We start from the raw sequence: 21,438 nt of genomic DNA on the forward strand, positions 1-21,438 counted from the left end.
TATGTGACCTTGGGCACATCACTTCACTGGGCCTCAGTTACTTCATCTGTAAAATGGGGACTAAGACTGTGAGCCCCATGTTGGACAGAAACTGTGTCCAACCTGGTATCCTGAAACTAACCGTGCTTATAGCTGTGCCTGGCACATAGTAAAGCACTTAAGTAGCATTATTATTATTATTCTGGAAATATTATCTAACCTTGGTTTTCCCTGGCACCTCTCTCTTGGGGTACTGTCTGGCTGCTGCTTTTTCTCTTTCTCTGGCCCATCCTCTGCCCTCAACCTCTAACTGTGGGTGTCCCTCAAGGCTCTATTCTGAGTCCCCTTTTCTCCTTTACTCTCATTCCCATGGCTTCAATTACCGTCTCTGCGTAGATGAATCCCATATCTACCTTACTAACCACAACCTCAAACCTCCTCGCAATCATCTGCCTTCAAAGTATCTCCAAATGAATGTCCTGCTACCACTTCAGGCTCAGTGTGTCCAAAACTAAACTCATATTCTCTACCACCAAAGTTTCCTATCATTCCTAACACCACCACAATCCTCTCCATGCAAGAAGCCCTGGAATTTCCTTGACTTTCTTTTCATCTTTCTCTCCCCCATCGCCACCCCCCACCAGAGTTGGTAGACAGGTTCCCTGCCCACAATAAGCTTTTAGTCTAGATGGGGAGACAGCCATTAATAATTTATAATAAATCATTTCAAGATATTTACATAAGTGGTGTGGGGTTGGGGCAAATGTCAAATGCCTGAAGGTCATAGATCCAGTGCACAGACGACACAGAAGGGAGAACAAGCTGGGGAAGAGTGGGCTTAATCAGGGAAGGCCTCACAGAGATATGACTTTAATTGTGCTTTGAAGGTAGAGAGAGTGGTGGTCTAGCTTACATGGAAGGGGAAGGAGTTCTGGGCTAGGGAGAGGACGTGTGAAAGGGGTCAGCAGCAAGATAGACGAGCTGGGGGCCCAGTGAATAAACTGGCGCCAGAGAAGCAGAGTTTGTAAGCTGGCTGACTGGAAGACTTGAGGGCTTCCTGAAAAGAGCGAGGAGGGGAAGAGACTTAATGAGTCACTGATGCTAACTGGCACAGTCCAGGCTCTGATCAATCAATGGTATTTACTGAATGCTTACTATGTGCAGAGCACTAGAGGGTGGACAAGTGGATAGAGCACGGGTCTGGGAGTCAGAAGGACCTGGGTTCCAATCCTGGCTCTGGCACTTGTCTGGTGTGACTCCTTTGGCAAGTCACTTCACTGGGCCTCAGTTACCTCATCAGTAAATGGAGATTAAGATCATTACCCCATGTTGGACTGTGTCCAATCTGATTAGCCTATATCTACCCTGGTGCTCAGTATAGTGTCTGGCACATAGTAAGTGCTTAAATACCATTTTTTAAAAAATAAGAAAGCAAGGAGTCCCAAGCAAGGGAGTGGGAAGAGGAGAGCAAGGTTTTGTTACAATTCTCTCATATGATGAATGTAAGTTACAGTTGGAACTTTCAATGGAGGCTTATTTTCATTAGCAGAAAATATTCTGTTTAGTCTTTCTTTGAGATTTTGAGTGGTGATCAAGAACTAAAGTGTCCGTCTACCCAGAATTGTGCTGAAATTGAAAAGGAGGGGTTTTTTCCTATTTTTGGGTCTAGAGAGAAATGTAATCCAAAAATTTCAATGGCACTCAACAGTCCACACTAATGGGAGGGTGCCATTGCGCCTGAATGAAAATGTACTCATTCATTTCTCTAAGAAGACAAAAAATTTTCTTTGAAAGCCCCAGACTAGCTGAGCTGGATTTCCACACCAAATTTAGAATCATTCAACTCCTTGCGAATGGATTTCCAGTCAGCAGTCAATCTAGATCCATTCACCGGTAGAAAGAGTAAATACCCCCTTGGGAAACTGATTTAGTTCATTTGTGGAAAAAATCCATGTCGCTTTATAAAGAACCTAAAAGCACTGAGCTTAGTCTTGTCTTTCTACCCTAAATGTAGGTTTCTGACATCACTGCACACAAATGCCCGCATCTGAGTGAGTTAATGCGAGGGCCTCTGTGGATCTGAGTAGCAAGGTCTCCAGGGCTTTTTTTGCAGGAATGGGAAGACAGAGAAACAATGAGATGATGAAAGCCTTATAGTGGTGTGGGCTTCAGGTAGAGTGTTAAAGATATCTGTGTAAGTGATTGAGGAGGGTGCAAAATTAAAGTGTTGCATTTGAAAGAGTCATCAAAACTGAACTTTTTCATTTGGGGGTTTTGCTAGGAAAAGGTATTTCTCCATTCTGAATAATCAGATTTTAAGGGTTAGTTTTAAATCCAAGGGCATCTAAATTTTTGCATCAAAGCCACACATTCCCCAGAGCCTAGAAGAGTGCCCCCCACAACCTGCCATCAGGATGTTGTCAACCGTACGTTTGGGTAGCCGTACACCAAGAGTAAAAAAAACCCTTGAGCGCGCAACATGAGAATATTATTTTACCCCCCCAATCAAGCTGCCTGTGGCAGCTTGAAAAACACCCATATGCCAAACCCAGCACTAAGAGCAAAGTTTCTATAATGGGTCAACCAGTACATCTTTCGAGTTTTAAAAAAGCACTTATACCATTAGATCAGAGAGGAATTAACTGGCAGCAAGGTTCTCTGGGGAGGGGAAGGGGAGATCTGGAACCCATCTGAGGGACCCAGGTCTCTCCAGTGGCTCAGCTCTGAAGCTTTGCAACTCCAGCCTTCCTACATAGGAAGGATGCTTAATTGACAGCTGAGCAAGCTAAAATCCCCCTTCAAAATTACTCACAATATCCAAAAGGAGGATGAAAAGCTGATTAGCATTTCTAGGGTGAACCTAAACCTAGGGCCCTGCAACAGCCCCACACAGAACATCTCTTGAAAAATTCCTATTGGAGACTTTTGCCAAGGTACAGATTCTGGCTGTAGCTTCTTTCACTTTTACCTTGGAGCTGGAACCAGCAGGACTTTCCAACGGCTGAGGAAGCTGGACAACTAATCGACTCTCACTAGGTACTTCGGATGATGCTGTTGAGTTGAGTCTGGACTTGTACGCTCATTGTGGACAGGGAACGTGTCTACCAATTCTGCTCTACTGTACTCTCTCGAACGCTTAGTACTGTGCTCTGCACAGAGTAAGTGCTCAATAAATATGATTGATTGATTGGAGGCCTTTCCCAAGGAGCAGAAGGGTTACATCCTGCACCATGATTGCCTAGAATAAATGGCACCAGGCCAAGACCTCATCCACTCCTGCTTTACCTTTCCAGCAATGGGAAATGGACCAGACAGAGCAGTCCCAGCACTAACTCAGGTAGCCATCCCATCATTCATTCGGTCATATTTATTGAGCGCTTACACAGGCAGAACACTGCAACACACTCCCTCCTACCTTTTCTCTCCAAACTCCTTGAGCGAGTTATCTTACCCACTGCCTCCACTTCCTCTCCTCCGATTCCCTCCTTGACTTCCTCCAATTTGACTTTCACCCCCTTCCCTCAATGGTATTTACTGAGCACTTACTACGTACACAGGACTGCACTAAGCACTTGGGAGGTTACATTCCAACAATACCACGCCACCGAAACTACTCTCTCAAAGGTCATCAATGATCCCGTTCCTGCCAAACCAAATGGCCTCCACTCTATCCTATTCCTTCTCAACCTCTCGGCGGCCTTCAACACTGTCAACCAACCCCTTCTCCTGGAAACATTAGCCAACCTTGGCATCACTGACTGTCCTCTCCTCATTCTCCTCCTATCTTTCTGGCCACTCATTCTCAGTCTTTTTCACGGGCTCCTCCTCCTCCCAGCCCCTAAGTGTGAGAGTCCCTCAAGGTTCAGTTCTGGATCCCCTTCTATTCTTCCAGCTACACCCACTGCCTTGAAGGACTCACTCACTCGCATGGCTTCAACCTACCACCTTTATGCGGATGATTCCCAAATCTAAATCTCCAGCCCTAACCTCTCTCCTCCCCTACAATCTCATTTAATAACAATAATAATAATAATAATAATGACAGTATTCAAGTACTTATTATGTGGCAAGTACTATACTAAGTGCTGGAGTGAATACAAGCAAATCGGGTTGGACACAGTCTCTGTCCCTGGGCTCACAGTCTCAAACCCCATTTTACAGATGAGGTAACTGAGGCACAGAGAAGTTAAGTGACTCACCCAAGGTCGCATGGCAGACATGTGGTGGAGCCCATGACCTTCTGACTCCCAGGCCCATGCTCTAGCCACTACACCAAGCTGCTTTCCTCCTGCCTTCAGGACATCTCTACTTGGATGTCCTGCAGACACCTCAAATTTAACATGTCCAAAGCAGAGCTCTCCAAAATTACCAATAACCCCCTAAGTCCAGCAGGCTCTACTCCTCCCTCACCATCACCAGTGATATTGTGGAACAGCTGCTGTGTACTGGGTGCATGGGAGAGTAGGATACTTTGGAGTCGGCAGGCGAGTTCCCTGCCCGGGAGTTTCCTGTCTTCTCCTTGACCTTTCAGTTGCCCTGGACGCCAGGGCCCAACCTGCTCTCGGTTTTGCCGAGTCAGCACCACCTCGCCAAGTGTTCCTTTCGTTTCTCTTTCTCCTCTCCCACTACTCCTGTAAATCTCTATCCCCTTTAAGCACGACAGCCACCCCACCCTCAGCCCCACAGCACTTATGTACCTACCCGTAAATTACTTCTCACGTATGCCTCCCAGCTCAAGACTGTAAGCTCCTTGTGGGCAAGGGAAATGAGTCTACCAACACTTTTGCACTGTATTTCCCAAGTGTATTAAGTGCTCAATAAATCCCAGTGACTGTGCTGAGCACCTTCTTTTACCCCAGGAGTGCTAAATGTGTCATCTGCAGACTGAGTGTGCCCCACTTGGCTGAAATGCAGTAAAGCCTGTATCACCCAACTACCCAATACTCATGAGGTCACAGGGCCTAGGCAGAATCAATATGTGGTGTGGCTGAATACACCTCAAAGTCCTCAAGAAATGCTCAGTCTGTTATAAATGCCAGGATTCCCGTCGACTTGTTCCATGTTGACCAACAGCTAGCACTGCGGTAGAGACTCTACACTTTGGGGCAAAGTAGATTCAACTGCTTTTAAACTTATCACTGCTACAAAAAAATCCACATTATCGATTAGGTAGCAGTCTACAGTTATTAATAAAATGATTCCTGAGGCCCCGCACACACACATGAATTTCTGGTCATATGTGGCTCACTTTTGAAAAACCTTGGTGTGCCCGCTCTATATTCAATCTCCTGGACTCAAATGTCACCTCTAAAGTGGATGACTCACTAATGGACATCTAGCCCTGACCTCTCCCGCACTATGCAATCCCACATCTCCTCTTGGATGGCCTTTCAGCTTCTCAAACCCACCATACCTAAAACTGAACCTGTCAACTTCTCTCCCAAACCCTCCCCACTTCTCTTCTTTGCACCTGCCTCGGTCCTACTGCACTTATGTACATAACCATAATTTGTTTACATTAATGTCTGTCTTCCCCTCTAGACTGTAGCTCATTGTAGGCAGGAAATGTTGTCTACCAACTCTTATGCTGCAGCTTTCCAAGCGCTCAGTACAATTGCTTTGCACATAGTAAGCACTCAATAAATACCCGATTGAATTTTGACTTCCCCATCGCTGCTTACAAGACCTTCATCACCTTGTCACTGAGGTCCACAAACTTGGTGTCGTCCTCGATTCCTCGCTATCATTCCATTTCCACATCTATCTACTGCTAGACCTTGGCGATTTTTCCCTAAAAGCATTTAGTGGATCTGCCCTGTCTGCTCCATCAACAGAACCGCTCTGCTGACTCAAGGACTCATCCCACCTAGACTGGGCTAGTCCACGCTCCATGCTGCTACCCTTAAGGGAAGCTTCCTTATGCAGAATCCCCCACCTCAAAACCCTCCAATGACTTTCCATCCTCCTTTACATCCAACAAAGACCCTTTACCCTCCCATTACTCCATCTGCACATTTCACTTCCTCCAGGCCTCCTCCCCGATCTGTTCGCCACTCTCATCTTGCCCTCCAACCCAAGGCCCGGAACTCCCTTTATCATACATCAGGCCCCCCTCCTATCTTCAAAGCCATCCGACAACCCTACCCCAATTATTAGTACCTGGATTCTTCTCTCTTCAGCCACTCTGGCATGTGTGAGTGTGCGCGCGTGCGCATGCTGGATGCTTCAATGTCTCACCTAATATATGCTCCTTATTAAATTACTAATACATTTTAAAAGGAATTGATTATTTTGAATTCTACTAAAGACTACATGTGTGTACAAAGTAGGAAACCCACAAGTGTGTTTCCATAAAAATACACAATGAAATTGAAATCCATCTAAATATGCCATCTTGGGGGTGTTTTTTTTTAAAGACACACTTTTTATTATTGCTCTCCATACAGGCTATATTTTTGCAGGTAGATTCACAACCCTACGGGGGCTGATATTACTCTCTAAGGCGGGCACACAAAATAGAACAAAGCCAGGGTAAAAGCAAGAGTCCCTCGGGGGTGACTGCCTATGGAAAACAGAACTTCTTGGGACCGTGCTAATTAAGCATGTGGGATAAGTCTAATTACAACTATTCTAACTGCAAGAGCTTATAGCAAATATGGCCAAAAAAAAAAATACAGCAATATCTGTCCACACCAATCTTACTTCCTAGCCAAACCTAGAACTTTCCTCACAACTTCTGATCCTGGTATCACACGTCCAGAGTTTTCTGGGTAGCCTGAACTGAATGAGGTGCTACATCTAAGGACTTATTTGAACTCAGTGACCATCTGAAAAATGAGAGACAATCTACGCAGAGAGTTGTGAGGTAGAACAGGTGATAAAATGATGCAACTGTAGTAGTAAGAGCTGTGCACTCCATGACTAAACAAAAGAGATCAAAAGCGTATAAGCTATAAGCGCATCGCTAGACCGTAAACTCGTTGAGGGGAGGGAATGTGTCTTTTACACTGGTGTGCTGTACTCTCCTAAACACTTACTACAGTGCCCTCCATGCAGTAAGTGCGCGGTAAATATGATTAACTGATTTCTGAAGTGCAAATACAGGGATATTTCAAAGCCTAATTTTAACAACTGCCATACAGTTTCACATGAAGCCTAGACCTTCGTTTACTTGCAACAAAGGTAATGGTGGGTGGAGTTCTGAAGCCGGAAAGAAACAAACCGAGTCTCTGGTGGTAGAAACTAGAGCTTTTTTGACACCCCAGTAGTTAATGGTGACTACTACTGATTCAGACTGTCTTATAGCAAAATGGGGAAGTAGCTCTGCACAGCAACCCTGACATCAGCTGGGTGGAGGCGGCGAGGGGGGGGCAAGGCAGACCATTCTTTCTGGCAAAACAGGTCCCACATATGGCTTAAATGGTGCTGTGTCCTGCCATTTTGCTTTTGGATTCACTTCTCACTTCTCCCATTTCCAGCCCCCACTTCTGCCCTGGGTCCCCATTGCACTCTGTGCCATTCTGTCCTTGATGTGAAGGCAAGATGAGAAGAGGCTTCAGTCCAGCTCTCCAATCAGGCTTCCCTAAGGCAGACGGGGGCCGGCCCTCTTCATCCCTGCACATCTCCCTCCTCCTGTTTCAGGCCTCCTTGGGCCAAAGCACCCAATCAGAGAATTCACGAAAAGTAGTTTGGCCTAGTGGATAGAACAAGGGCCTGGGAGTCAGAAGGACCTGGGTTCTAATCCCAGCTCCACTACAGGATTGCTGTGAGACCTCGGGTGAGTCACTTCACTTCTCTGGGCCTCAGTTACCTCATCTGTAAAAGGTGGGAAGGGTAGTCTATGTCCAACCTGATTATCATGTATCTACCCCAGTGCTTAGAACATAGCTTGGCACAGAGTAAATGCTTAACAAGTAGCATTACTATTATTATTAATCCCAGCTCCATAACTTGTCTGTGGTGTGACCTTCGGCAAGTCTTTTCACTGGGCCTCAGTTACCTCATCTGTAAAGTAAGAATTAAGACTGTGGAGTGGGAGAGGGATTATGTCCAATCTGTGAACTTGTACCTACCCCAGATTTTAGTACAATGCCTGGCACATAGTAAGTGCTTAACAAATGCTGTAAAAAACAAACAACAACAAAAAAAAAAACCAAGGGTAACATTAAGTCCATATGCACTTCTTTGGCAACAAGGGCCAGCAGTCAATGAGATAAACCATCCGCTCGTACCATAGTGGGTATTCCAAACATCCGGAAGTGAGGACAGGCCTCCTCCCAAACTCAGCCAGGTTTGGGGCCAATTTGGGGCCGGGCTGAGCCCCAATTCAGGAAGCGCAGAAGCCAGAGCTGTATCCAATAGATCCAAGAGCAGTGTAAGAGGATATAAAAAGTAGCAAAAAAAGTTGTGGAACGGGAACACGCCCCAGGTTCGATGCTCCACCTGCCTTAGCCAAAACGGCATAACTTGTCAATTTCCACCGAGTGTCCCCTGTGCCCCTTGGAATGGATGGCAACAAAAGATTTCAAAGACGGATTTTGGCACAGGCACGGGCAAACACAAGCCTTCCTTCTGTAGGGCGACTCACATAGCCTACTTGGGTATTTCAGAGGTACCCACTGTCACAACACCCAGCAACAGAGAAGCAGCGGGTTAAGTGATTAACTAATGGATAGTGGATAGAGCACAGGCCTGGGAGTCAGAGGACCTGGGTTCTAATTTCTGGCTCGACCAATTGCCTGGGGTGTGACCTTGGGCGCAACACTTTACACCTCTGTGCCTCAGTTCCCTCATCTGTAAAATGGGGATTCAATATCCGTCTTAAGTTCTCCCTCTTACTTAGACTGGGAGCCCCCTGATTGTCTTGTATATACCCCAGTGCTTAGTACATAGGAGATATAATGGAATAAGTGTTTCCCCAGAGCTTCACTTTATTTCGTAAGTATTTGGTTAGAGGGGCTGGGGGGCGGGGAATGAAACCCTTTCAGACAGATCATGTGTTCAAAGGGCCTTGCCCGACTGGGCCATCAATTGGCTGGTGGGCCCTTAATCCCGATGTTGGGCTGTTAGTTCGGTAAAGAGGAAGGAAGGGTAGAGAAGGGAAGGTGGTTGAGCAGAAATGACTATGTGTCAGTCCCCGGTGGTTTCCCTTAGTAGGGCCGAGCCTGCCACCATCAGCAAATCCCCACACGCCGGGAGACGCAGTTGCGAGAATGGATCCCTTGGCTGGGAGAGTCTGGTATTCAGATAAGATTGGGACCCTCGTGAGTAGTGTTCCTCATGCAGTACAAAAATATAAGTCCAGGCTGTACTTCCCTGCCTCTTTAGAACATTTCGTCTACCTTCTTTGCTCTTTGCTACTTGAGACTCCTGCTGCTCCCCTGCCTTGTCTAGCAGGCTTACGTTGTGATGAGCACTGGCATCCACGCTTGCAGACTCAATGTCTTCCAGGACCTTTGTTTTCCAAATTGGGTATTATTTCATGTACAGTATGTTTGTTATGGGCAGGGAAGGCGTCTGCTAACTCTGGTGTACTCTCCCAAGTGCTCAGTACAGTGCTCTGCACGTAGTAAGCACTCAAAAGATATGATTGATGGTAGGGGAGACTGGCTGAACTGGTGAAGCAAGCAGCATGGCCCACTGGAAAGAGCACGAGCCGGGAATTCAGAGGGAGGACACGGGCTCTAATTCTCCTTCTGCCGGTTGCCCTCTGTGTGACCTTGAGGGAGTCACTCAACTTTCTGTGACTCAACTTCCTCACCTGTAAAATGGGGATTCAATGCCTGTTCTCCCTCCTACTTAGACGCGAGTCCCGTGTGGGACAAGGGACGGTGCCTGACTAACTTGCATCTCCCCCAGGGCTTAGGGCACAGTAAGGACTTAAAAACCAGCCCAATCAGGATGAACGCTCAGGAATCAGGACTACAACAGTTAAACATTAGCTTGGTCTTACAAAGGGATACAGGCCCCCTTGATGCGGCTTCCCACTTCTTTCTTTAGCAGCACAGTGAGAAAATGTATACTCTGTCACTCTAGGACACCTGAGTCATGAGACCAAGAGAAAGCACCCTAAGTGGCAGGTAGCCATAATCACTCAAGATGGCAGACTTTGCCAGCACTGCATTTAAAAAATGCAGACACTCCAACCCCTAAAAGAGACGCATTTCCAGGCATGCAGGCATTTGGTTTTATAAAAAGGTCTGGGCTCTATGTATTTTTAGAAAAGAAATGGCAGCAGCTCATTTCAGCCTTTTCAGCACTCAAAAACAAGGAACGAGGTACTGTACTCGGCCTTTATTACCGAGCACTGCCTCGGGCCTCCTAGCAGAAGGAGAGACTTCTTTTCTGGAGAATTCAAGTCTGCTGTGAACAAGCATCACAATCGGTATTATCATTATTTGTATAAGGCACAACCCTGACCCCCAAAGAGTCTAAAATTGAAAAGGGCTTGCAGTTTAAGTTCAAGACAAAGGAACCAGGGACAGTGACTGATATTCTGCATTAAGTGAAAAATCACTGCCCCTGCATGATGGCATCTTTCTCTCGGATAGAGGTATTTGCTTAATATAAACCAACATTCAAAAAAATATATATATACACACATATATTTATTTACATCACACTTTAAGGACCAGTTTGTTGAACAGATATGATGTCCTTTTGATAAAGTCAGGATTAATTAGTAAAAAAAAATCTACCCCAACATGTGCTCTTTTTATCCTTTCAAATTGCTGCTTAGTCAAAGGTGAGGGACTTATTCTCACAGACTTGCTCGCTGTACCGAGGTGAGACGTAAGAAGTTATTACTGCATTTCTAAACAAGGAACAGAATTTCAAAAACAGTATTAATACATCCCTCAATCCAACATTTTTATGTATTATTGGCTGAAAATTCTTAGAAAACAAAGGGAAGTTGTGTGGCCTAGTGGAAAGAGCATGGGCCTAGGAGCTAATCCCCTCTGCCACTTGCCAGCTGTGTGGCCTTGGGCAAATCATTTTACTTCTCTGAGCTTCAGTTCCCTTAACAATAAAATGGGGATTATATCCTTCTACCTCCTACTCAGAATGTGAGCCCCAAGCGGGAGAAGGACTGTGTCCAACCTGATTATCTTAATCTACCTCAACAGCTTAATACAGTGCTTACTATATAGTAAGTGCTTAAGAAGTACCACTTGCTTTTTAAAAAAGGACAGAAGCTAAGAAATGAACCGATAATGTGACAAATACATAAAAATGAGCACAAAGATGTATATATAAAAGGAAATCTTTTCTAACATAACTTCTTCATAATTGAAATTGTCCAGGAAAGCTCATTATGTTTCTTTAGAGCCTTCTGGCTCAAATTAAAAGGAACTTCAACCCAAAAAGAAAACTTGGATTTTAGGCCATTTTTAAAATTCTACCAGAATGGTTTCATAAACTAATTCTAAGAGAACATCAATTCACTAGGAACTGTTTACCTCTGGATTTTTTGCACCTTTCCTCACTCTTTCTCCAAGTGAATAACTACATGGACTATTTACTTTAGGTCCATTCTGCAGTCAGTCATCACCAACACTTTAATGCCCTTAATTTACACTGCCTTTATGCAAAGAAATAATTTTAAATATACTGTTTTTGCCTTTCAATTATAACCCTTTCTCTAACTGCTCTTGCCTAAATTAATTTATAATCATTATTATTATTATTATTATTATTAAGCAGTTACTATGAACCAAGCTCTGTGCTAAGCCTGGGATAAATACAAGGTAGACTGAACACTGCCCACATTGGGCAGGGAATGTCTCTATCTGTTGCCGAATTGTACATTCCAAGCACTTAGTACAGTGCTCTGCACATAGTAAGCGCTCAATAAATACTATTGAATGAACGAACCCTCACAGCACCTACAGACTAATAGGGAGAGAAGACAAGTATTTTTCCCCTATTTTACAGACAACTGAGGCACAGAGAAGTTAAGTGACTTGCCTAAGGTCCCACGGATGATAGGCACCAGAGTTGGACCTTCAACTTGGAACTCTTGACTCCCATTTGGGTTTTTTCCTCTAAGCAATGTCGCTTCCCAATTATGATTATTAATAATAGTAGTATTTATTATGCACTTACTATGTGCCAAACATGTATCACTGTACTGAACACTGGGGTAGGTACAAGATAATCAGATCAGATGGTTTCTGCTACACAAGGGACCCAGTCTCAGAGGGCAGGTGTTTTTGTTGTGTGTGGTTTTTTTTGGTCACAGACCGGATATGAAAAGTTATGGCCAAACATTTATGCAGCAAACTGGACCCAATTACATCTACATCACTGCATTTTTATTTCACTTCCACAATTTTAATATGAGTGCTTACTATGTGCCAAGCACAGTGCTAAGCACTGGAGAACACAGAAGACAATCAGGTTGGAGGCAGCCACTGTCTCACACTGGGTAAGGTTCTTTAGCTGCAGATGCAAATTTTACCAACTGAATGGACACATTTGCAAGGATATTTATGAATTTAACATGAAATCATTATCCCGAGGGCATGATGTAGCACAAAATAACAGAGCTAATAGTACTTTTATCTTTGTCTAAACACATGATTTGCTCAGGAGTTGCAAGTCTAAAAGAACACAGCAAAAACTGAATCTAACAATCTTTTAAATGAAATATTTCCAAGCTCAGTTCAGGTAGCATCTTTTCAAAATAAGTCTCTGGCCTGGTATTTCACAAACCCCTCCATCCTCTAAGAAACCTGGAAGTCTTTTCGGTTCTAAGTTTTTTAAATTGAAAAATTGGTATAAAAATAGGTGGACCTAAAAGCTATATTGTACCTACTCCAGCATTTAGAATAGTGTTTGACACATATGTGCTTAACCAATACTATTTTAAAAAGTTTAAAAGGTAATTGTAAGCTCCCTGTGGGCAGGGAATGTTTCTACCAATTCTATTATATTGTACTCTCGCAAGGGCTTAATACAGTGCTCTGCACACAGTAAATGCTCAATAAATACCACTGAATACTGTACTGCGTGAAATCAAACCCTTAGTGACTATTCAAATACATCCCCGAAAATCGTACTAAAAATACACGAGTTTTTTTTGTATCAACCTGTAGTCTTTTGAAACAGCATTATATTGTGATTCAAGCTTACCAAAATGCTGAATTCAAAGGACATCTCAAATTTAACTAAAATGTAAGCTACCTAGTAATGTATCTAATTTAGCCCATAACGAGTGATGCCTTGAATACTTTTAAAATATCAACAACATTAGTTTCATGTAATAAAGTGAATGTAAACATGGGGCAAGTGAAGCTTTATGTAAAAATTTCAGATGAAGGAAACTTGAGAAGGATTTCCCTCTATGCTGCCAAACTCACAGCCTAGGAAAGATCTGGATTGTCTTTCCAAAGCTAACCATAAAGTTTAAGAACCTTTAAGTGTATTTTAGTATAAACTTACTCTAGTTTGAAGAAACTGAATTCAAAATCAAACACCTAAATGCAGCTAAAGAAAAAGTCTCCTGTCCTTACTTACTAGGGCTCTTTAATAATCAATTTAGAAAATGCAATCCCAAAAGGTCATAATTACTATGTTTTCTTAACCAATTATTCAAGTCTGTGTTTACACAAGACAAAGAATTAAGGCTGTTCTTCTTTGTGTGGTTATGTGCTAGAGAGCTGAGTCATTTAACATGTCAGTTTCCTACCAAAGAAGCATAAAGAAGCACATTCATGTTGATTTTTAAAATTCCCAATAATGTTAAAAGGTTCTCTAGAGTCTAATCATTCACCTCTACCACTCACTCCAATTACTTGTTCAGCAAGGTCCCGCCTCTAAATTTATGAACGCTGCTCTGATCCCTCTCCCATTTCTGCTCTGTCCTTACAGTGATGATCCCTCCCCCATTTCTTCTCTGCCCCTCCACTGATTCTCAGTGACATCGATTTCCCTGGGGATGTTCCTGATGACCTCTGGCAGCCAGTCACCGCTCAACTGCACCAACATCCTGCTCCACCCAACCTCACCTCCTCACCAACTTGGATGCAAACTCCATCTCATCATTCCCAGTTATTGTATCATCACTAAACCTACCAGCTCTGAAATTTTCCATGCTGACCATAATCCCCTGCCCTGCCTTCTCTCCGAGACACACCCCGCCCTGCAAAACTGTCCTGTTCCCCCCAGAGACCGCCAAACTTTCTGCCCATTCCAATTTTCCAAAGTCATCATGCCCCATTCGGTATCCATATCCAACCTACCTTTCTCTTGACATGCTCCCTTGCCCTAAGCTTGCTGAGGGCAGGGAATTGTCTGTTATACTGTCATACTGTCTTCTCCCAAGTGCTTAGTACAGTCCTCTGTACACACTAAGAGCTCAATAAATACGATGGACTGTCTCGCGCCACCAACCCGCAGCCCTGGATTTCCTCCCTCAAAACACTTCTTCCATCCCTGTTCTCGAGCTGTCAAGAGCTACTGGAGGAGATCCAGACACCAGAGGGTTCTTGTCCAACTCCATTCATTCTCACCTGCTATACCTCTGCCCAGCACCAACACTCCACCCTGGACTGCCATGTCTATTGCCCACACCAGTTGTTTCCGACTTACAACTCCCTCCTTAAACCGTCTGTGTCCCTGCCTCCTCCATCTCTCCATGACCCAGCAACCGGTTTTACTGATAAAAAATTGAAACTATCAGGTGTGATCTCCCTAAAACCTGCCCTCCAACTGACCAATCTCACCCTCCTCTTGCCCCCTCTTCCACTCTCTCATCGCTTTTTGCAGGATCTAAAAACACTCCCTCGTCCTCCTCCTCTTAGAATATACCACGTGCCTCCAACCCCATCTCTGCATTTTAATACCCGTCCTTCCTTCCATATTCAACTGCTCATTCTCTAATCGCTCCTTCCCCAATGCTTTCAAACTCACCTATATGTCCCCTATCCTAAAAAATAAACCTCTCCCTTAAACCCGCAGCTCCCTCCAGTTATCTCTCGCTCTCTTACCATTCTTTCAAAACTCCTCCAGCTGCTTTCGTTTTTCTCCTTGAACCTCTGCAATCTGGCTTCTGCCTCCTCCACGGAAACTGCCCTGTCACCAGTGACATCCTTCTTGCCAAATCCAACAGCCTCTATTCCATCCTAATCCTCGACTTCTCGGCTGCCTTTGATACTGCGGCCCACCTCTTCTCTTGGAAACGCTATCTAAGCTAGGCACTGACACTGAAGCTGCGCTCAGTGGCTGCTCATTTACAGACTTCACCTGGTAACTGTGGGAATCCCTCAAGATTCAGTACTGGGTCCCCTTCTACTCTCCATCTACACCGGCTCCCCTGGAGAACTCATTCGCTCCTACGGCCTCAACTACCATCTTTATACAGATGACTCCCAAACCTACATCTCCAGCCCTGATCTCTCTCCTTTTCTGCTGTCTAATATTTCCTCCTGCCTTCAGGACATCTCTATTTGGATGTCCCGCCGACACCTCAAACTAAACATGACCAAAACAGAACTCCTCATCCTCCTACCCAAGCCCTGCCCTCCCCAAGATTTCCCATCACAGTAGACAACACCGCCATCCCCCTTCTCTCAAGCCTGTAACTTTGGGATTATCCTTGACTCATCTCTCTCATTCAGTCCACATTTTCAATGTCACCAAATCCTGTCAGTTTTACCTCCATAACCTCTCTAGAATGCACCCCTCCCTTTCCATCCAAACTGCTACCATGCTGATCCAGGCACTAATCCCACCTTGACTACTGCATCGGTCTCCTCACTGACCTCCCTGCCTCTTGTTCCTCCCCCTCCAGACCATATTTATTCTGTTCTATGGATAACTCTTCTAAAAAAAAAATTCAGTCTACATCTCCCTTCCCAAAATGGTTGACCTTCAATCACATTTACTGAGCACTTACTGTGGGCAGAGCTCTTGCTGAGCACTTGGGAGGAGACAACATAACAGAGTTAGTAGACAAAGTCCCTGCCCACAAGGAGGGATATCTAGAAGGGGATACCAACGTTAACAGAAATGTTACAGATATATACAGAAGTGCTGTGGAAGTTGGGGTGAAAAGGTTGCAAATCCAATCCATCCAGCTCCACATCAAACTCCTTACCTTCAGATTTAAAGCACTCAAATCAGCTCCCGCCTCTTAGCTAACCTCCGTAACCTAACATACAACCCAACCCACATATTTCACTCCACTAAAGTCAACTTACTCACTGTATCTCGATCTAATCTATGTCATCACCAACCCCTTGCCCAGAACTCCCTCTTCATAGACCACCACTCTCCCCACATTCAAAACCCTACTAAAATCATATCTCTTCCAAGAACAGGGAACCAGTCTACCACATCTGTTATGTTCTATTCTCCCAAGCTTTTAGTGCAGTGCTTTGCACACAGTAAGTGCTCGACTGACTGCCTCACCCAATTCTGCATTTACCTCGTATCTACCCCAGTGCTTTAGAACACTTTTTGGCACATAGTAAGCGCTTAAATACCACAATCATCATCACCCATGCATTTTAGTCTACACTCCTTAAGCACTTTCATATTCACTCCCACCTCCCTGAGAGCACATATATAAATCCTTATACTGCCCTTATCTGAAACTGATTTTAATGTTTGTCTCTCCCACCAACCTGTAAGCTCCTTGAGGGTACTCACCAACTCTACCCCTCAAGCAACGTGTCCACCACCAACTCTACCAACTCTACTGTACTCTCGCAGGTGTTTAGTATAGTGCTCTGCACACCATTAAGTGCTCAATAAATACTATTGTCTGCCTGATTGACTGACTGATTCACTTTACAGTTCCTATTCTTCCCTACCTGCCCTTTCCAAATGGCTCTTCTGGAGGCATTACTTCCTTGCATTTCTGGTGGATGTGAAGATATACTGTTTCCACACAGACACCTCTACTCCACACAGACACCTCTACTCGCATCTCCTCCTGTTCACTCTCTTCTCCCCATCACCTCACTTATCCTGACCTCATCGAAGGTGAGCCATTTCAATACTTTAACGATATTGATGTTTTAGTAAAATCACCCAAGAACAAAGCAGCTGAGGAATATGGTTCTCCTTTCCTTCCCCTGCCCCCCACTTAGTAGGTGAAACAGGATTCTGGGGATATGTACCACCGACTGCCTCATCTCCAAGCCCTTGACACTGCCAAAGCCATCTTGTTGGTTGGCACAGATGCCAGGAAACTGAAAGAAGTCCCTAAGTCAGGTGAGTGCCCCATGCCACTACTTTCAGATATACAGCAACCTCAATAACTTGACTACCGGAGAGGGGCATAGTCACATCAACATTAATATCCAATTCTGCAATGCCACTGAACCCCAATACTACTTTCCTGTGTTGTTTCTGTACTTCAAGAATCGTCAACATCCACCATCTCAAGTGCTGAGACACCAGACACTTGGTCGCTTTATAAACCATAAGCCATCCTCATTTAGTCTACACTACCACCTCAAGGTGAAGGAAACGAAAGTGATTATAAACTATTTTTAACCTGCAGTGTTTATCATATGAGAATGTTTTTAAAACACTAATCCAATCTGTTGGGCTATTTCGTTAGTCCCTGTAAATATTCAGGTCAAGTGTCCTGCATCACGCACTACCTTTGAAAAAGAATCAGATCTATTACGCCACAATAGACGTTTCTTTTATTATACTGTTTAGAGTGCAGTGGTTTCTTCCAGTCAACATTTTGACACTGGAACAAACATTTCAGAGTTCCTATACATGGTCTGAAGAACAGACCCAGAATCTGGAACCCACTGTATATACTCAAATATGTCTATACGGTATTGAAGTTCATAAAAATACTAAACAGGGGAACCAGGTGAAAATATTCCAAATGAATATTCAAAAATGATTGCATCATGCCAGATCCACTGCCTACCTGGATGATATTTATCACATAATCAGACACATCTATAGATGACTCAGGTATGCCTTGGCTCAAAGTGTCTGCCAATTTCAGACTCTTCCTCAATTAAAAAAAAAAAAAATCTGAGCTTCACCCGCAAGCAGCACTTTTACATACATTCAAAAAATCCAAGGAACTAGGTCATCATAATCTAGCTAAGTACCACACTGAAGGAAGAAGTTACAAAGAGCTAACCTCAGCCACTTGGATCAAAACTAATGCCAGAGCTTGTATAAAGGAAAGAAAATGCAATCCCAAAGAAATTTGCTACTATTATGATCAAATTCCATCAGAGAATGAACCATGACTATTCTTAGACAGAGGAACCAAAGGCATGGCTTATCTTCCATGATTATTAAAGATGATGTCAGTTAACTTAGTTTTAGAGAGACCAGACATGGGGTATCTGACCTACATAACCATCTCTCAGACTCCCCTAATATGTATGGCACTGATTTAATGTATGATAATTCTTTATAAAACTAGGCATTTACAGAAGTACCTAGAAATATTCATTTTGAAAAATAATGAATGCAGAACCCACTTAATCATAAGAAGATTTTGAAAAACAAATAGTTCATTAATCTAACTACAATTTCTTAGGGCTGTTTCGGGAAAATATCACACTAGTTAATTCAGAGTTAACTAGTTCTTTAACATATAATGTTAGAGAGCCATAGAAGCATCACTTAGAAAAATCCTTACATTTAATGCTATGAGAACATTCGAATTACTTTGACATTTCAATAACCCACTGTCTTTCCCCAACAAAAAAACAAAAAAGAGGTTTTTAATTTCCTCAAGAGCAAAAGTCCATATACTCCAACCGGAAAGCCCAAGATGATCACGAAATGGACCAGAAGATGGAGAAAGGTGAGCTGAGAGAATGATGTGCTTGGGAATGCAGCTCCTCAAATTTCAGCTGAAAAGTGTCTTTCCCCATCCATCCATCCTACTGAAACACTAATCCTTAAAGTGTTCCCATCTCCTTAAATGATCCTGATTCCTCCCCATAACCCTACCTCGGGGACCCAAGGGGGCTCTTCCAGCGAAGCTTGAAGTGTATGTGTGTGAGTGAGAGAGAGAATCCACTGAGGCCTATGTGTGTGTGTAAATCCACTGAGCCCTGGGTGTTTGTGTGTGTGCATCCACCAAGGCTTGGGTGTGTGAGAGAATCCATTGTGAGGTGTGTGTGAGTGAAAGAGAATCCACTGAGGCCCGTGGGGTGTGTGTGCTTGTGTAAGAATCCACTGAGGCCTGGGGAGAGGGGTGGTGTGTGTGTGTGTGTGTGTGTGTGTGTGTGTGACAGAGAAACAATCCACTGAAGCCTGGGGTGAGTGTGAATCCACTGAAGGTGTGTGTGGGTGGAGAGAGACAGAGAGAGAAAGGATCCACTGAAGCCTAGGGGGGTATGTGAGAAAACCCACTGAGGCCTAAGGTAGGTGGAGGTGTGTGTGTGCATCCACTGAGGCCTAGAGGTGTAGGTGGGTGGGTGTGGGTGCACACACGTGTGTCTGAGCGGTGTTAGAGAACAATAACAACGATGGTATTTGTTAAGCGCTTACTACATAGAGAATCCACTGAGGCCTGGGGTGTGGAGGTGGTGTGTGTGAGACAGAGAGAGAGAAACAGAGAGAATGAAAGAATCCAGAGGTCTGGGCATATGTGTGTGTGGTATGAGAATCCACTGAGGCCTGGGTGTGTGTGCATGTGTATGTGCAAACCCACTCAAGTGTTGGGGGGCGAGGCCCAGTTCACAATATTCCTGAGCCCAGAGAGGCCTTGGGTGTTGTGTGTGTGAGGTCCAGGGGCACAATACCCCGGAGTCCACTGAGGCCGGGGGGGGGGGGGTGTGTGTGTGCGGTCCAGGGCACAATATCCCCAAGGCATGGAGGCCTTATGTGTGTGGTGTGTGTGTGTGTGTGACGCCCAGGGCACAATATCCCCGAGCCCACGGAGGTTTGGGGTGTTGTGTGTGTGAGGTCGAATGCACAATACCCCCGAGTCCACAAGGCCTTGGGTTTGTGTGCGTGTAAGGCCCAGGGCACAACATCCCCGAGCCACTGAGGCTTTGGGTGTTGTGTGTGTGCGTCTGTGTGAGGCCCAGTGCACAACAGCCCCGAGCCCACGAGGCCTTGGCTGTTGTGTGTGTGTGTGTAAGGCCCAGGGCACAATATCCCCGACCCACTGAGGCTTTGGGTGTTGTGTGTGTGTGTTTGTGAGGTCCAATGCACAATACCCCCGACCCACTGAGGCTTTGGGTGTTGTGTGTGTGTGAGGCCCAGGGCACAATATCCCCGAGCCACTGAGGCTTTGGGTGTTGTGTGTGTGTTTGTGAGGTCCAGTGTACAATATCCCCGAGCCACTGAGGCTTTGGGTGTTGTGTGTGTGCGTTTGTGTGAGGCCCAGTGCACAATATCCCCAACCCACTGAGTCTCTGGGTGCTGTGTGCGTGTATGTGAGGCCCAGTGCACAATAGCCCCGAGCCCCTGAGGGCTGGGGTGCAGTGTGTGTGCTTGTGTGGGGCCCAGGACACAATACCCCCCAGCCACTGAGGCTCTGGGTGCTGTGTGCGTGTGGGGGGGGGTCCAGTGCCCAATATCCCCGAACCACTGAGGCCTTGGGGGGGGGTGTGCGTGCGTGTGAGGTCCAGTGCACAATAGCCCCGAGGTCTGGGGATGCTGGGGGGGGGGGGTGTGCGCGGGGGTGCCAATGTGCGGGCCGGGGCGTGTTCCCGCGGTGGCTGACTGACCTCCTCGCTCTTCAGCACCTCCTTGAACTCCCGCTTGATCCGCTGCACGGCGATGTTGGCCATGGCTCGGGCCGCAGACGAGCCCCGGCCTCCTGCCGCTGCCCCGGTGCTGGGGGTCAGGCCCTCCCTCCCGCCTGGCTGCCCGGTGGCCGCTGTGGCCGTGGCCTCGGCCTCGGCCTTGGCCTCCGCCGCCGGGCTGGTCCTCCCCGTGGCCTGGCCTCCGCAGACGGCCGCCAAAATGGCGCCGGCGCATGCGCCGAGCGGACGAGCGCCCGCCAGGCGCCCCAACCCCCCCCCTCCACTCGCCCTCGCGCCGCCGCGCGCCCGAGATCCCACCGCGCAGGCGCGCTCCGAAGCCCCCCCCGCCCCTCCGACCCGGAGGTCCGGCGCCCCCTAGCGCCGACCTTCACTCATTTCATTCATTCAATAATAGTAATAATGTTGGCATCTGTTCAGCGCTTACTATGTGCAGGGCACTGTTCTAAGCGCTGGGGTACGTAATAATAATAATGTTGGCATCTGTTAAGCGCTTACTGTGTGCAGAGCCCTGTTCTAAGCGCTGGGGTAGGTAATGATAATAATGTTGGTAGTTGTTAAGCGCTTACTGTGTGCAGAGCACTGTTCTGAGCGCTGGGGTAGGAAATGATAATAATGTTGGTGTTTGTTAACCGCTTACTATGTGCAGAGCCCTGTTCTAAGCGCTGAGGTAGGTAATGATAATAATGTTGGTGTTTGTTAAGCGCTTACTATGTGCAGAGCCCTGTTCTAAGCGCTGGGGTAG

General features: G+C 45.6%; 1 protein-coding gene across 4 annotated transcripts in view; it reads right to left on the reverse strand.

The window, feature by feature from the left end:
* UBE2K (ubiquitin conjugating enzyme E2 K) overlaps positions 1–20,884 on the reverse strand; it is a 68,817-nt gene extending 47,933 nt beyond the window's left edge. For 2 of the 4 annotated variants that reach the window (XR_003766071.1, XR_003766070.1), the window contains exon 1: positions 20,658–20,884. Coding sequence is in view for 1 of the 4 variants with exons in the window: in XM_029083081.2 (XP_028938914.1) it covers positions 20,658–20,720 (63 nt within the window). In the remaining 3 variants the exon portion in view is untranslated. Of the gene's footprint in view, positions 1–18,927; positions 18,993–20,657 lie in introns of those variants that run through there. The other 2 variants (XM_029083081.2, XM_029083082.2) reach the window with 2 other exon arrangements.
* Positions 20,885–21,438: the final 554 nt, after the last annotated feature.

This window comes from Ornithorhynchus anatinus, chromosome 18 (genome assembly GCF_004115215.2).
Source record: "Ornithorhynchus anatinus isolate Pmale09 chromosome 18, mOrnAna1.pri.v4, whole genome shotgun sequence".
Classification (NCBI taxonomy): domain Eukaryota; kingdom Metazoa; phylum Chordata; class Mammalia; order Monotremata; family Ornithorhynchidae; genus Ornithorhynchus; species Ornithorhynchus anatinus.